Source organism: Molossus molossus, unplaced genomic scaffold (assembly GCF_014108415.1).
Source record: "Molossus molossus isolate mMolMol1 unplaced genomic scaffold, mMolMol1.p scaffold_m16_p_4, whole genome shotgun sequence".
NCBI classification, from domain to species: Eukaryota; Metazoa; Chordata; class Mammalia; order Chiroptera; family Molossidae; genus Molossus; species Molossus molossus.
Window position 1 is genome coordinate 39,566,048 of NW_023425377.1, and position 18,055 is coordinate 39,584,102.

General features: G+C 45.4%; 1 protein-coding gene and 1 pseudogene across 5 annotated transcripts in view; one reads left to right on the forward strand and one right to left on the reverse strand.

Annotated features, from left to right (window-relative positions):
* The window catches only part of PCBD2 (pterin-4 alpha-carbinolamine dehydratase 2), a 96,500-nt gene that overhangs the window by 70,357 nt on the left and 8,088 nt on the right, over positions 1-18,055 (reverse strand). The window contains exon 1 of one of the 5 annotated variants that reach the window (XM_036281898.1): positions 11,426-11,461. The exons of 2 other annotated variants lie outside the window; for them this stretch is intronic. In XM_036281898.1, the coding sequence (XP_036137791.1) occupies positions 11,426-11,428 (3 nt within the window). In that variant the 5' untranslated portion in view covers positions 11,429-11,461. Of the gene's footprint in view, positions 1-10,678; positions 10,715-11,425; positions 11,526-18,055 lie in introns of those variants that run through there. 2 more of the 5 variants (XM_036281897.1, XM_036281893.1) reach the window with 2 other exon arrangements.
* Positions 3,638-4,108, forward strand: LOC118643642 (annotated as a pseudogene).

Here is an 18,055-nt window from a genome sequence, read left to right on the forward strand (position 1 = left end):
TGGGTCTTTTTGGGTTCATCTTGCTTGCAACTCTGTTTCCTGGACTTGCATGACTTCCCTTCAGCAAATTAGGAAAGTTTTCTGTCATTATTTCTTCAAACAGGTTTTCTATCCCTTTCTCCAATTCTGCTCCTTCTGGTACCCCTATGATGGTAAATGTTGTTACATTTCATATTGTACCCAAGTTACCTTAAATTAGTTGCCCTGCTTTTTAATTTTTTTCCCATTTGCTGCTCTATTTGGGTGTTTTTTCTACCTTGTCTTCTAACTCACTGATTCAGTCTTCAGCCTCTTCTAATCTACTATTGAGACCTTCAAAGGTATTTTTCATATCAGCTATGTCATTCTTTATTTCCACTTGATTTTTATTCATAGCTTCTACCTCTTTTTTTAAGCTGATGTAGTTCCCACTGAGTTCTTTATAATTTTTATTAAGTTGCTTGTAGTTCTTACTAAATTGTTTGAGCACCCTTAAAAATCATTGCTTTGAATTCTTTATCTGACAATTGCTTTCTTCCCTCTCATGTAGTTCTTTTTCTGGTGCCTCCTTTTCTTTCATTTGGGTGTTGTTTCTTTGTCTTACCATTTTAGCAGTCTGGTAGTTCTAGGCCCAATGAGGGTTGTTGGGATGTGTAGGCAGGTCAGTGTGTATCAAATAAGGCAGCTGTGCCTCCCAGACAGTTTTGGTGCATGGAGCCTCTTGCTTGCTGTGGGTCCTGGAGCTGGTATTGGTCTGTCGTGGTAGGCACTATTGGGTTGCATGGGTCCAGCTGGTGTTCTGCTGGGGTGCGTGGGTCCCACTGGTGCACTGCTGGGGTGTGTTGGTCCCACTGGTACATTGCTGGGGTGTGTGAGTCCCTCTGGTGTCCTGCTGGGGTGCCCTGCTGCCTGGTGGGGCTCAGCTCCTGATCAGTCACTACTAATACTCCTGGGGGCGAGTGTCAGCTCCTGATTTGCACTGCTACTGCTGCTGCTGTTGCCTGGGGGTGTATTCTCAGCTCCTAATCCTCTGCTGCTGTTGGAGGCAGAGGATGCTCAGCTCCTGGGACTTTACTGCTGCTGGGGGAGGGGCTCCACTCCAAATCCGCTGCTGCAGTTGTCAAGGGAGGATGTTGGCTGCCCAAGCCTTGCTGCTGCTTGGGCTGGGGCACCGCTCCTGATCAGCCTCTGCTGATGCTTCTGGGAATGGGTCTCAGCTGCCGATCTGCACTGCTGTGGCCTGAGGATGGTTGTCCCATCCTCTGCTGCTGGGGGTATGTCTAGGCTCCAGGCCTCAGCTGCTGGGAGGTGGGGCTCCACTCCTGCCCAGTTACTGCTGCTCTTGGGAAAGGTGCTGGGCTCCCAAGCTGGCCCTACTGCTGCTGTGGGGGATGATGCTTGGCTCCCAGCCAGTTGCTGCTTCCCTGAGCAAGTACCCTGACAAGGCCGCTACTGTGCGCTAGACCACCTTGACATAGTGGGGTCCACTGGTCCAACAGTGCAAGGTGCACTGGTGGACTCAGGTCGTTCGGCTAGGCCGCTACCTGCTGCCTTCCCAAAGAAGACCAGGGATCTTCCAAAATGGCGGGGCCTTCCAGCTACACAGAGAGAAGTGTCCTGACAAGCCACTTATCTCCATACACAGCTGCTCCCCATCCACAGCACTGGAGCCCTCTGCCCCATGTTTCTGCACTGCTCGAGGTTGCTTGTCCACACTCATGTCTACTCTCACACACTCACCCTCGTTCTGGTCCTGCCTGCCACCATCTTTTGTGCAGTCTTTCTTTTTTTTTTTTTTTAAACATCGATGTGAGAGAGACACATTGACTGGTTACCACCCACACAACCCCAACCAGGGCAGGGACGAACTGCAACCGGGGTACATGCCCTTAGCGGGAACTGAACTCAGGTCTCTCTGGTCCATGAGCCAACGCTCTAACCGCTGAGCCAAACCGACCAGGGCTGCAGTCTTTCTTTAAAAACTCTTGAGGGGTGGGGGTAGGTGGAGGTAGGCAACGTGGGGATAAATGGGCAAGGAAGGAGACTTTGTTTGGGGCGATGGGCACACAATGCAGTGTACAGATGATGTTTTGTTGACTTGCACACCTGAAACCTGCATGGTTTTGTGAACCAATGTCACCCCAATAGATTCAATTTTTAAAAAACTCACAAGGAATTCTGGTTAAGCTTGGGAAGGGGACAGGGAGTGCCGGAAACATATAGGGAGAACATGAGTTGTGTGACTTCAGGACAAGGGCTGAGGGGACACTTGCCATTGTCCCTGTGTTCAGCCCTCCTCCTATACAGCCAACAGACACCATCTTTCCTGTCGTGAGCCCTTCCTTCCACAAAGCCAAATGTGAATCTGCATTAGCCAGGTGAACTGTACTCACTTCATCCTGATGACTCCGAGACCTTTCCCCTACCCGATTCATGCTCTGCCTGAGGCTCTTTCAGCAACAGCCTGGGCCAGTCTTTCCTAAAAAAAGTCCTTGAGGGGAGCCCAGCCAGTGTGGTTGAGTATTGACCCATGCACCAAGAGATCACAGGTTTGATTCCCAGGCAGGGCACATGCCCAGGTTGTGGGCCCAATGCCCAGTGGGGGGCATGCAGGAGGCAGCTAATCGATGTTCTCTCTCATCAATGTTTCTATTTCTCTCTCCCTCTCCCTTCCTTTCTAAAACTCAATAAAGAAAAAAAAATTTTTTAAACAACTCTCAAGCCCTGGCTGGTGTGTTTTTGTTGGCTGGAGCGTTGTTCTCTGTATGATGGAAGGTCATGGGCTCCATTCTCGGTCAGGGCATATACCTAGATTGTGGGTTCCATCCCTGGTCTGGGCACATATGGGAGGCAACCAATCAATGTATCTCTTTCACATTGCTGTTTCTCTCTTTCTCTCTCTCTCTCTGTCTTTCTCCCTTCCTCCCTAAAATAAAGTAAAACAGCAAACAAACAAACAAAAACTTCTCCAAGGTCTGCAGGCAGATGGCAGCGTCAGTATGCCCCTCGCTGAATGGACCCAGGTTTAGCACTGGCACCATTCTAAATCTGCATTAATGCGATGAATACCACTCCTCCCACTCTGGTGACTCCCTAAGACCCCACCTCACACAACTCGCATACTGCCCAAGGGTCTTTCAGTGACTGAGCATTATGGGCAGCAGGCAGGCCATGGCAGGCTGTGGCAGGCCTCACAATGCCCTGCGCATTTTGCTGAGCTGCCCTAGGCCCAGTACTGGTGGAAGCCAGCCTCAATTCATAGTGTGGCCTCTCAAGGTCCAGCACAGCCAGCTAACAACGATAGACGGCTTTGTGTCCTCTGGCTGGTCATAGCAGCTGCTGCACCACAGCGCTTCCCAAGAGGCCTCAGAAACAATACATGCAGTGGACAGCTTCAGACCACCATAGACCACCACCTGATTAGCTCCACAAGTGGCACATCTAAAGGGACATCTCGGCAGGCAAAAGAGCCCACTCGGGTGAATCCTACTCTGTGGGGTCAGCCCCTGCACAGCAGCTTGTATGCTGTGGTTTTGGCCAATCCTCACAGCCTGAGGGTCAATTCCACCCACCAACGTGCCAACAGCAACCAAGACTTAACTATACTCTTTGTCTTCTGGTCCAAGGTACTTCAGGATCCATGGGCTTCAGTGCAGACATGGCCAAGTCCAAGAACCATACCACGCACAGTGAATCCTGAAAATGGCCCAGAAACATTAAGAAACCCAGATCACAAAGACACAAATCTCTTAAGGGGGTGGACCTCAAGTTCCTGAGAAACATGCACTTTGCCAAGAAGCACAACAAGAACCTGAAGAAGATGCAGGGCCAACAATGCCAAGACCATGACTACACATGCTACAGCTATCAAGGCCCTTGTAAAGTCCAAGGAGGTCAAGCCCAAGATCCCAAAGGGCAGCAACCAAAAAAACTCAATCAACCTGCCTACAACACTCACCCTAAGCTTGGGAAATGGGCTCATGCTCAAATTGCCAAGGGTCTCAGGCTCTGCTGGTCAAAGTCCAAAGCCAATGCTCAAACCAAGTCCCAGGCTGCAGTTGTGGCTACATTCCCAGCACAGGTTCAGGCTCCTAAAGGTGCCCAGGCCTCCACAAAGGCTCCAGAGTAGAGTCTTCTATCTGCCAGTGTGAGGACAGAAAGACTGGCTTGACCCCTTGACTGCTATCTACATGGAGTTGGTGTCCTCCTGTGCTATTTGTACAAATAAACCTGAGGCAGGACATCTCTCAAAAAAAAAAAAAAAAAAAAAAACTCAACTACAACAGAAGGGAACATACAACCCACACAAGGAACACTCCCGAAGTACCCAGCTCAGGTGATTGGGGAGACTGCCTCAGTGGGCCTCACAGGACACCTACCGCACAGGCCACCCTGCTGAGACGGGGAGACATAGCAGATCTACCTAATACACAGAAACAAACATAGAGAGGCAGCCAAAGTGAGGAGACAAAAAAATATGTCCTAAATGAAAGAACAAAAGAAAACTCCAGAAAAATATCTGAACAAAATAGAGGCAAGCAATCTGCTAGACACAGAGCTCAAAACACAGGTTATAAGGATGCTCAAGGAACTCAGTGAGAACTTCAACAAAGAGATTAATAAGCATTAAAAAAAGACATAGAAACCATTTTTTAAAAAGTCAGAAATAAAGAGTACAATAACTAAAATGAAGAATACACTAGAAGGAATTAACAGCAAATTACATAAAACAGATGATCTAATCAGCAATTAGGAAGGCAAGGTAGCAGGAAACAACCAATTAATTGGAACAGCAAAAAGAAAAAAGAATTTTTAAAAACAGAGGTAGTTTAAAGGACCTCTGGGAAAACACCAAGTGGGACAACATTTGCATCACAGGGGTACCAGCAGAAGAGAGACAGCAAGGGATTGAATAACTATTTGAAAAAATAATGACAGAAAACTTCCCTAACCTGGTGAAGGAAACAGACATACAAGCCCAGGAAACACAGAGAGTCTCAAACAAGATGAACCCCTAGAAGTCCACACCAAGACACATCACAATTAAAATGACAAAGGTTAAAAAAAAAAAATAGCCCTGGCCAGTTTTTCTCAGTGGTTAGAGCGCTGGCCCATGGACTGAAGGGTCTCGGGTTCGATTCTGGTCAAGAGCATGTACCTGGGTTGCAGCTCCCATCCCTGGCCCCTGTCAGGGTTGTGCAGGAGGCAACCAATCAATGTCTCTCTCTCTCTCACATCAATGTCTGTCTGTCTGTCTGTCTCTCTCTCTCTCCCCCCCCACTCTAAAAATAATAACAATAATAAAATATAATAAAATGGCAAAGGTTAAAGACAAAGAGAGAATATGAACAGCAGCAACAGAAAGGCAGTAGTTACCTACAAGAGAGTTCTTATAAGATTGTCAGCTGATTTGTCAACAGGAAGTTTTCAGGCCAGAAGGGACTGGCACAAAATACTCAAGGTGATGAAAAGCAAGAACCTACAACCAAGACTACTCTACCCAGCAAGATTGTCATAAAATTAAAGGAGAAATAAAGATCTTCCCAGACAAGAAAAGTTAAAGGAGTTCATCACCACCAAACCAGTATTACAAGAACTGTTGAGGGTAGAGGAGGAGGACACAGATATGAATAAGAAAATGACAATAACTACTTACCTATCAATAATTACTTTAAATGTAAATGAACTAAATGCTCCAATCAAAAAACATAGGGTGGCTGAATGGATAAGAAAACAAGACCTATACATATGCTGTCTACATGAAACCCACTTCAGATCGAAGACACTCACAGACTGAAAGTCAACGGATAAAAAAATATATATAGGGGTTTTTTTATGTGCTATTTTGTTGAAAGTATTACAGATGCCGCTCTGGCTGGTTTGGCTCAGTGGTGAGAGCATCGGCCCACGGACAGACTCTCAGATTCGATTCCTGCAAGGGTACATACCTTGGTTGCAGTTTGGTCCCCAACCCTGGTCAGGGTCGATCGGGAGGCAACCAATCAGTGTGTCTCTCTCACACCTCTCTCTCTCTCTTTCTTTCTCTCTCTCTCTCACCCCTGTTCCCACTCTATCTGAAAATAAATGAAAAAAATATCCTTGGGTAAGGATTTTTAAAAAAGAAAGTATTACAGATGCCCCCCTTTTCTCCACCATTGACCCTCTCCTCCCCACTCCCGCCCTCCTCCTGCCCTCCCCACATTATTGTCTGTGTCCATTGGTTATACATATAAGTTCTTTGGTTTATCTCTTCCCACCTACCTCCATCTCCCTTTCCTCTGAGGTTTGTCAGTCTGGGAAAAGGTACTAACACTAATGAAATGAGAAAAAAGCTGAGGTAACAATACTTACATCAGACTAAATAGACTTTAAAACAAAGGCTATAATGACAGACAAAGAAGGACACATTTCATAATGATAAAGGGATCAATCCAACAAAAGGATACAATCCCTGTAAACATTTATGCACCCAACATTGGAGAACCTAAACATACAAAGTAAATATTGATGGGCATAAAAGGAGAGAGGGATAGTAATATAGTCATAAAAGGAGATTTTGACATCCCAATGACATCAATGGATAGATCTTCCAGTTAGAAAATCAACAAGGAAACAGGAGCATTAAATGACACATTAGACCAGATGGATTTAATTGATATGTTTAGAGCATTTCACCCCAAAGCAGCAAATATACATTCTTTCCAGTGTACACGGAACATTTTCCAGGGTAGACCACATGTTAGGCCACAAAACAAGTCTCAATAAATTTAAAAAGACTGAAATCATATCAAGCATCTTCTCTGACCATGTGGTATGAAACTAGAAATCAATTATAAGAAAAAAACTGAAAAACACAAACACATGGAGGCTAAACAACATGCAACTAAACAATCAATGGGTTAACAATAAGATCAAGGAAGAAATCAGAAGATACCTTGAAACAACTAAAAATGAAAACAAAACAATCCAAAATCTATGGGACACAGTGAAAGCAATCCTAAGAGGAAAATTCATAGCAATATAGGCCTACCTCAAGAAATAAGAAAAATCTCAAATAAACAATCTAACCTTACACCTAAAGGAACTAGAAAAAGAACAACAAACAAAACCCAAAATGAATAGAAGGAAAGAAATAATAAAGATTAGAGAGAAATAAACAGAGTCTAAAAAAACAAAACCATATAAAAGACAAATAAAATCAAAAGCTGGTTCTTTGAAAAAATAAGTGAAATTGATAAAGCTTGAACCAGACTCATCAAAAAAATGAGGACTCAAATAAATAAAATCAGAAATGAAAGAGAAGTGACAACTGACACTACAGAAATACAAAACAATAATAATAATAATAAATAAATAATACGGCTCTGGCATCGTGGCTCAGTTAGTTGTACTCCAAAGGGTCACCGGTTCAATTCCCAGTCAGGGCACATGCCCAGGTTGTGGGTTCAATACCTGGTCGGGTGCATATGTGAAGCAACCAATTGATGTTTCTCTCTCACACACATGCTTTTTTTCCCCTCTCTCTCTACCTTTCTCTCTCTCTAAAAAAAGGAAAAAATAAAAAAACAATTAAAAAATACTATGAACAATTATATGCCTGGCTGGTGTGGCTCAGTGGATTGAGCATCGTCCCATGGACTGAGAGGAGGTCCCAGTTCAATTCCCAGTCAGGGCACATGCCCAGGTTGTGGGCTTGCTCCCCAGTGGGGGGCATGCAGGAGGCAGCCAATCAATGGTTCTCTCTCACATCAATATTTCTCTCTCTCTCCCCCCCCCCCCCCCACTTCTCTCTCTCAAAAAAAAAAAAAAAAATCGCCCTGGCCAGTTTGGCTCAGCGGTTCGAGCGTCCGCCTGCGGTCCGGAGAGACCCGGGTTCGGTTCCCGATAAGGGCACGTACTTCGGTTGCAGTTTGTCCCCGGCCCTGGTTGGTCGTGTGGGTGGCAGCCACTCGATGTGTCCCTTCACGTCGATGTTTCTCTCTCTCTCTCTCCCTTCCTCTCTCTCCCTCCCACTCCACCTGTACAAAAAATGGAAAAATATCCTCGGGTGAGGATTAAAAAAAAAAAATCAAAAATATATATATTTTTTTTAAAAAACCAACTATATGCCAAATTGGACAATGTGGAAGAAATGGATAAACTCCTAGAAGCGTACAATCTTCTAAGACTGAATCAAGAAGAAACAGAAATTCTGAACAGACTGATTACTACCAATGAAATCAAATCAGTAATCAAAAAATTCCCAACAAACAAAAGTCCTGGACCAAATGGTTTTACAGATAAATTTTACTAAACATTCAAGTAATTAACACCTATCCTTCTCAAACTATTCCAAAAAAATCAAAAGGAGAGAAGGCTCCCAAGCTCATTTTATCCTTATTACACCATTACCCTTATTACAAAACCAGACAAAGACATTATTAAAAAAAAGAAAATTATAGACCAATATTCCTGATGAACATAGATGCAAAAAATCCTCAACAATGCAAATTAAAACCACAATGAGATATCACCTCACACTTGTCAGAATCAACAAACAAGTGTTGGAGAGGATGTGAAGAAAAGGGTACCTCATGCACTGTTGGTGGAATCGGTGGGATTGCAATTGGTGAAGCCACTGTGGAAAACAGTATAAAGGGTCCTCAAAAAATTAAAAATAGAACTTATTTAATGACCCAGCAATTCCACTTCTGGTATTTAACCAAAAAAAATCCAAACCACTAATTTGAAAAGATATATGCACCCTTATGTTCCCTGCAGCATTATTTACAATAGCCAAGATATGGAAGCAACCTAAGTGCCCATCAATACATGACTGGGTAAAGATGTAGTACCTATATACAAAAGATTATTCAGCTATTAAAAATAATGAAATCTTACCACTTAAGACAGCATGGATGAACCTATAGGGTGTCATGCTAAGTAAAATAAGTAAAAGCGAGAAAGATAAATACCATATGATTTCAATTGTATGTGGACTCCAAAGAACATAGATGAACAAACAAGAAACAGACTCACAGATAGAGAACAAACTGATGGCTACCAGATGGGAGGTGTGTTAAGGAACTGGGTGAAAAAGGTGAAGAAATTAAGAAGTACAAATTGGTAGTTACAAAACAGTCATGGGGATGTAAGGTACAGCATAGGGAATATAGTCAATAATATTGTGATAACTATGTATGATGCCAGGTGGGTACTCAATTTATTGGGGAGATCACTTCATAAGTTATATTAATGTCTAACCACTATGCTGTACACCTGAAACTATTATAAAATACTGAATGTCAACTCTAACTGAAATATAAAAAAATTTTAAAACACAACTTATTCTATGAAGAGGATAAAAGGATGCGAATGAACCAATTCTCCAGTTTCTCTTCTTTGCTAGGTCAGCTACCCTTACCCACAACTAACAAAAAAGAAAAATGAAAATACCTCTTAATTAGGTGAAAACATTCAAAGGCTTGTTATTAAAAAATATTTACTGCTAAGGACCTAAATATCTATTCATTCTTTTTATCCTCACCTAAGGATATTTTTGCATTTATCTCCTAGAGCTGGAGGGAGGGAGAGGGAGGAAGAGAGACAGAAATATCGATGTGACAGACACATCGAATGGTTGCCACCCACACGACCCGGACCCCAACTGGGGCCGGGGACAAACTGCAACGGAGGTACATGCCCCAGCAGGAACCAAATGCGGGACTCTCTGGTCCGCAGGCCAATGCTCTAACCGCTGAACCAAACCGGCTAGGGCTATTTATTCTTTTAAAAATGGCAGTTTCTGAAATTTTTCACACAAAGACCCACTACAGGTAATAATATAATTTTTTATTAAACATTTAAATATTTTAAGTCAACTCAGAGTATTTTGGGAGAGGAAATGGCATTTCCTGTATCTACTTCGAGTAGGTAATGCAGCAGTCACCTGCATTCTGTGGAACAAGCTCTGAGCTGTTTCTTCTCTACCATCCACATCCCCAATGAGGTCAATAGTATGCACTCCGTGCTCACCAGATGTCTGCATAAGAACAAGATTCATGTTGGCCGCCTTGGGGACACACCCTCTGCAGAGCCCTTTGTGGTGCGCTTAATTTCTTTTTCTTATGGGAGTTAAAGGTAGGGACAGGGAAAAGCATAGGATCTGAAGAGCATAAACTTGACTTAAGGCCTAGTTTTGTTACTTGAAGCTGTGGGATGCTGAACAAATCACTTAGCCTTTCTGAATAACAGTATCCTCATGTCTTTAACTGGGATATTACAATATCAACCTGAGATTTTTTAAAGGCTTCAATTAAAGAGATCTTGAATGTGAAGGCACCCAGCATAGAACCTGCCACATGGCACCCACTCAAGTCATGTCCATTTTTCATCCCTCCTCCAATACCCTAATTTGACTTAATCACCAGGACATGAATTATAGTTACGCCTGGGGACTTGCCTAGGTGTCAGTAAGTACCCAATTTGTGTTCTCACCTTAATGGCCTCGAAGCAAGATGCTTATCTTTCTCCATACCCCATGTATTTTTAATTTTTTATTAAAAAATTGCAAACTGGAGGAGAAACATCTGTAACAAAAATAAATAATAAAAACTGCAAACTGGCCCCAGCCGGTGTGGCTCAGGGGTTAGAGCTCCACCACCACCACCACCACCACCACCACCACCCGGTGGTGGTTTCAATTCCCAAGGATTCCTACCTGAATTGCAGGTTTCATCCCAGTCCTGGCGCGTGCGAGAGGCAGCCAATCGAGGTCTCTCTCTCACATCGATGTTTTTCTCTCTCTCTCTCTCTAAAAATCAGTAAAAATGTATTTTTTTTTTATTGCAAACTGCCAAATGGGCTCTAACAAACAACTTAAAATGAGCTTAATACAACATGTCCCCACTAGGTGGTGCTGCACGTTAAAACTTTCACTCAAGTTAATTTACCCCCAATATATTAATTTCTAAAGCAGGAAAACTGACGGACGCCACTCGGAAGAGGAAAGAAGAATCGATGTGTCACCAAAAAAGATCATTTATTAATAAGTTCTCCAAAACACAATAACACCAGAACAAATTAGTTCATTCAACATTCGGTCATCCCATTTACAGCGGTCCCTGCTCTCACCGAGCGTACAGCCTAGAGGACGGAACAGAGTCCTATCGGTGACCCTAACCCTCAGATATTTGTACAACTACTTATATATGTTTTAAGGAACGGAAGTCCTCATTAGTTTTCCGGTTGGAGAATTCGTAGCCTACGACGGGATTTTTAAGCCAAGGGGAAACTGGACGGTGAGGCGGCCACATCAGTCTCGGACCAGCGCGTCCGAGCAGCGCGGTGCCCGAACTCCGGTGCCGACGGCCGGGCCCACGTCGGCCTGCGCGGGTCCCTCCCGCCCCTCAGCCCGCGCCTCGGAGCCTCGCCCTCCGCCCGCCGCGCGCCCTCGGCACTCACTCACCATGGCCGCGAGGCCAGGGCTCCGATCCCGCAGCGCCGCCAACAAGCGCCGCGTCGCCCCCCGCGTCCCCAGAGCCGCCGCCATGGCCGCCGGCCGAGAGCTGCCCGGCGCGCTGCCTGCCCGCCGCCCACAGCCCCGGCAGCCTGGCCGCGAGCAACGCCCCGCTGCGGGCCAGGCCGCGCCGCACAGCCCGGCCCCGCTGCGCAGGCCCAGGCCCGGCCCCGGAGGCCCCCAGTCGCTCCAATGCTAACTCCGCTGGCAGCGGCGGACGCGGCTCCGCAGGCCCCCGCAGGCCCCCGCGGGCCCCCGGCGCCGCTCTGCGCCCCTTGTGCGTCTCCCCTGCCCCGGTGCCCCGGCTCCCACTCCGTGCGGGGAAGGTGAGCGGCTGGCGGGCGCTGGGCTTCCGTCGGCGCCTAGGGTGGACCTCCGGTTCCGCTCTCCGGCGCGCGGCCGCGGGAGGATGTCGCCGGCAGGGACGGGAAGAGAGGAGCTGCAGACGGGTGCCGGGGAGCGCCTCGCGCGGTGCTCGCGGCGCGGCAGTGATTCGGGTCGGGGGCTTGCAGGTCAGGGTGCCGCAGGTTCGAGTCTAAGCCCTGCTTTGTGGTTCCTTAGCTGCCAAGGCCCTGGGCGAGCTGGCTTGTCTGTATTTGTAGATAAAATAATCTGGAAAACGCGGCTCCCACTGGTGTCTGCAAAAGGACCACAGGTTTGGCTCAGCGGTTAGAGCGTCTGCCCGCGGACCAGAGAGACCCGGTTCAGTCCCCGCTGAGGGCAGGTACCTCGGTTGGGGTTTTCCCCAGCCCGTCGGGGTCGCGTGGGTGGCAGCCAGTGGATATGTCTCCCTCATGGGTATTTCTCACTTCCTCCCTCTCTCCCTCGCGCTCTACCTGAAGATAAATGCAAAAATGTCCTCAGGTGAGGATAAAAAAAAAAGTACCACAGGTGTGGCATTCCAAGTTACATATTGACGGATTTCGATAAAGTTTCCCCTGTGTTGTTTTGAAGTGTGCAGTTCAGTGGTTCTTAGTATGTTCACTTGTATCTTTTTTTTAACTAAATGGTTTAAGCAAATTAATAATGTAAGCAATTTTGCAGAGGATATAACAGTACTCTTGAGAATTTTTTTAAAGCATGAGTTCATTTAAGTTCAACTTAGCAGTTACTAGCAGTTAGTTTTATTTCCCCCATGGACTTGGGGAAAAAATTAAACCTTTTGGCCTAAAATTCAACCTTATGGCCCAAACCACCTTCTTCTGTTTTGTCCAGTGGATGAAAACTCGGGGAGGAAGTCACTGGAGACCCTAATCAAATGCCATTGGTCTCAAGGCATTTGTCTAAGACACTAGTTTCTCTGCCTCAAATGGATAGAGACTAGGTGTGGAATTAAATGCTGTATTTCCAATATTTACCTTGGGTGTTTATAATCATGAAAAATGCTGTATAAACTTGATCACTCAGGTAAGAACTGAAAAATATGTCCTGCTGTCCCTCCTGGGAGCACGCCCACACCTTTCCCTTCCCCTCTTCCCCCACAGGCATGCATCTCCTGACTCTAAGGGACCCCACAAGACCTGCAACCAGGGAACCAGTGGGTAGCGGGAGCTGTCCTAGGCTAATCCCTGGAACCTGTCCCTGAGGCCCTTTTTTGCTGACTTTCTAGTGAGCTGACAGAAGTCCCTGCCTTGGCTTCTTTCCCATAACTTTTCTAGAGAGCCAAACAGCCCTGCCTAGGCTCTCTCCTGTTGCTTTTTCTATCTTGGGCCCTTCCTTGTTTCACTGTCTCTAGCTTTAATAAACATACTCTCAAAATCAAAAAAGAAAAAAATGAACTAATAGGTGTGAGGTAACAGGTCCTATGATATTGTGATTTATATGTGGTCTTCCCTAAGTGTGATAAAGGTGTCTTTTGTTAAAATGGTAGTGAATTCATTTTGGAAAGCACCTAAAGATAGGGGGCCCATGGAGCCAACCATGTGATTAGTATGGGAACTCTCAGTGCCACCCCTTGGCCTCTGAGGAGGGAAGCCACCTTGCCTGGCCTCCAAGCTCCATACGGACAGAAGCTCCTTTGTTCAGGACCTAGCCCTATGTATCTCTTCATCTAGTTATTGATTTGTATATTTTAATACCATTTGTAATGAACTGGTCTAGTGAGTAAACAAGTTTTTCCTGAGTTCTGTAATCCATTCCAGCAGGTTAATTGAACCAAGGAGTGGGTTGTGGGAACCTCTGATTTATAGCCAGTCCCTTAGAAGCACAACCCGCGCTTGCAACTGTCTTCTGAAGGATGGGGGCTTGGGACAGCCTTCTAGGACTGAACCCTTAACCTATAGAACCTGATACTATCTCTGGGCAGTGTCAGAACTGAGTTGAATTCTTGAACACCCTGCTAGTGTCTGAGAATTGTCTGTTGATGAGGGAAACCCTACCACCACTACCTTGGAAATTGGGTCCAGGACCCCCTTAAAAGCCCCCTCATCATTTTCAGTAAGTTTATTTTCATCTTTTTCCTTTTCTGATACCACTATGAGACTGTGGCATCTCAGCTGTAGTCATGAAAACAGCAGCAGCAGTATGCTAGTAGGGCCCAGAATTGATGTCCACCTGTAGGGGCTGCAAATGCGTTTCCTCATATGTAGCTCTCCAAATAATGGGATTTAAATCCCTTAGTAAAGATTTACTGGGCAGATCCTCTGTAGTAGACATTTGAAAAAAAGCATCTCCTGTCTTTCAACCCCTGCCAGGACACATAAGAATAGGCATTGGGCCTGGAACACTTCCTTACCAATAAAGAGCCCCCCCCCCCCCCCGTCTTTGACACGTTTATCACCTTGTGTAGGAACATCCGTCCCCGTTTCAGACTCAATGTGTACTCCTTTATTCTTATGCATGTGTGTCAATGGCCTGGGGCATGCCCCCAACTTTCAGTATTTCAGACTCCAAAGGAGAGGGGTGCTGTTGGGGCACTTACAGAGTAGGCAGTTGGCTGCTGGGGACACCACCTAGCCATGAGGGACTGACACTACTGGAGCTGGTCTTGTTCTGTCTCTTTTTATATAAAAACTTTGTTCTATCCAGTACTTTCCCTTAACACCAGTGCTTCCCGCTGACTCTCTAATCGAACATCCCCTCCAAAGAACAGCACTGTTCCACATTTTCCTCTGGGGAACCCCATGTAGCTTGTCTCAACTAAGTGTTAGAAGCAAAGCCATGGATCTGTTGGTCATTCTGAGAGTTTTTCACAGCCCCAGACTAGATAGAGCAGGGCCCCATTACATATCAAAAGGCATGAAAATTCCTGTATCTTAATAGAATAGCTCCCACTCGGGGACTCTACCCCAAGGAAATGAGATTACCCATAAATCCAGGAAAGAAGGAAGGTCAGGTAACCACTGCTGAATCTACTCAAAGGTCTATTATATAGCCGTGGTTAGGAAAACTATTAGGAATAGTGAAGTACTTACCATTTGTCAGGGGAAAAAAATTATATTATGACTATAGCTAAGGAAAACACCTAACAGAAAGACTAGAGGGAAATACATACCGTTATCACTTAGGCCAGGGTCGGGAACGTCCAGCCCGAGGGCTGTATAAGGAAGACCCATGAAATCATTTGGCCTGGCTCTGCCAGGGCAAATGCGCAGGTGGGACTCGAAATTCAATAAATCGAGACTTCCGGTCAAGATGGCGGCGTAGGTAAACGCGGTATCACGTCCTGCCACAACCACATCAAATTTACAACTGAACTATAGAACAACCATCATTCAAAACCACCTGAAATCAACCTGAATGGAAGTCCTACAACTACAGAATTAAAGCAGCAGCTATATCGAGACTGGTAGGAGGGGCGGAGGTGGACGGGCTGGTCCCACACCCACGTGTGGCAGATAAAAATCAGGAGGACACCTTGGCTGGGAAGGTCCGCCCTGAGGACTGAGAAGTCCCCGTCCCACACCAGACACACCACTCAGGGTTCCAGTGCCAGGAAGAGAAGTCCCCATAACTTCTGGATGGAAAAACCAGCAGGAACTGAGGCTCAGGGAAGCTGACGCGGCTGGAGTCCCAGGCAGCTCCTTAAAGGGCCGGCGCATGGACTTATCGGACTCTCTCCCTCTAAGCTTGGAGGGGAGGCAGCTCGAAGGGTGCCAGAGACATAGAGGGAAGAACTGAGCTGCTTGGCACTGGAGCAAAGGCTGGAGAGGGGCTTTCTCTGGGACAAACGTGCTCTCAGAGGCCTTTGTTCCTTTGGTGAGCCCTTCCCGAGGGCGGCAGACAGTTGCCATATCTGGGACTCCAGCAACCTGGCTCACACTGGTAGCCCCACCCTGAGGCCCCGCCCCACCCAACTTTCAGGCCCACCCAAGCTGTTGCCAGTTTTTTAACCATAGGACTGGCCTGTCTTGGATCCTGCTTCAGGTTTTCCTAAATTCTTTCAAACAAGCAGCATCTGGTCTCAGCTAGCCCCATACCTCTCGTTAAGTAATACACAGAAACAAACACAGGGAGGCAGCCAAAATGAGGAGACAAAGAAACAGGTCCCAAATGAAAGAACAGAACAAAACCCCAAGAAAATAAGCAAAATGGAGGTAAGCAACCTAACAGATGCTGAGTTCAAAATACTGCTTATAAGGATGCTCAATGAACTTAGTGAGGGCCTCAAGAGCATAAAAAAGGACCAGTGAGAAATGATAGACGCACAGTCAGAAATGAAGGAGGCATTACCTGAAATAAAGAACAATTTACACAGATTCAATAGTAGAGAAGGTAAAGCCAAGAAGCAAACCATCGATTTGGAATATAAGGAAGCAAAAAACGCCCAATCAGAACAGCAAAAAGAAAAAAGAATCCAAAAAAATGAGGATAGTGTAAGGAGCCTCTGGGATAACTTCAAGCGTGCCAATATTCGCATCTTGGGGGTGCCAGAGGCAGAAGAGAGAGAACAAGAAATTGAAAACCTATTTGAAACAATAATGGCAGAAAACTTTCCTAACTTGGTGAAGGAAACAGACATACAAGTCCAGGAAGCACAGAGAGTCCCACACCAAGACACATCATCATCCAAATGCAAAAGGTTCAAGACAAAGAGAGAATCTTAAAAGCAGCAAGAGAAAAGCAGTTAGTTACCTACAAGGGAGTTCCCATAAGGCTGTCAGCTGATTTCTCAAAAGGAACTTTGCAGGCCAGAAGGGAGTGGCAAGAAATATTCAGAGTGATGAAAAGCAAGAACCTACAACCAAGATTACTCTATCCTGCAAAGCTGTCATTTAGTATCGATGGCTGTATAAAGACTTTCCCAGACAAGGAAAAGTTAAAGGAGTTCATCACCATCAAACCGTTATTATATGAAATGTCGAAGGATCTTCTTGAAGAAAAAGATAAAATATATGAACAAACAAAATGGCAATGAATACATATCTATCGACAATGGAATCTACAAACAAAATGAACAGGCAGAACGGAAACATTCTCCTAGATACAGAGAACATTTTGTTGGTTGCCAGATGGGAGGGGGGTTGGGGGAATGGGTGAAAAAGGTGAAGGGATTAAGAAGTACAAATTCATTGCTAGACTGACAAACCTCAAAGGGAAAGGGGTTGGGGGGTGGGAAGAAATAAACCAAAGAACTTATAAGCATCACCAATGGACACAGACAATAGTGTGGGAAAAGGCAGGAAGGGGGCGGGAGTGGAGAGGAGGAGGTCAATGGGGGGAAAATGAGGAAAATCTGTAATACATTCAACAATAAAGATTTTTTAAAAAATTCAATAAATCTAGGAGCTTTTTCCACAGCAACATAAGTTTATATTAAGTGAACCATAATAACAACATAAATTTTGAGAGACAAGCAAGGAACGCCCATTACGAGATAGACAGGACACATAAAGTACATGACTGGACAGACATGTATGCTTCTCATCTGCTGCTCGTGGCCCTTCTGGCTGTATTGCAGTAACTCGGGACAGTTAGTGCCAAGCAGGCTGGGAGTACATGTTGCAAAAGTGTTAACACTTTCCGGTGATGATGAGAGGAGATGCAATGATTCCTCACTATGTTGATGACCTTGCCTCCAGTGATTGACCATGTTGTTGACTTCTTTGTCAACACAGACAATAACACCAAACCTTTATCCACATGTCCTCACAAAAACTAAATCTCAGATGAAGATTAAGGAAATTGCAGTACACAGGAAAGACCTCAAGAGTCAATGATACAAATGCTGGACATGTTCCAAATCCAAGATGCAGGATTAGAACAGCAATCAAAGCAACATAATCATGTCGCTGGCGACACACACAGGATAGTTATTAAAACTTAAGTGGTGTGCCTGGCTGGTGTGGCTCAGTGGTTGAGCATTGACTCACAAACCAAGAGGTCACCAGTTCGATTCCCGGTCAGGGCACATGCCCAGGTTGTGGGCCTGATCCCCAGTGGGGGGCATGTAGGAGGCAGCCAGTCTATGTTCTCTCTCATTGATGTTTCTATCTCTCTTTCCCTTTCCCTTCCTCTCTCTCTAAAATCAAAGAAAAAAAAATTTTTTTTAATTTAGTGTGACAAATGGCGACTACAAAGAAAAAGTGATGCAGAGTGTTGATCTTTCCATGAGAAATGGACAAATCATTGTTTTTATTG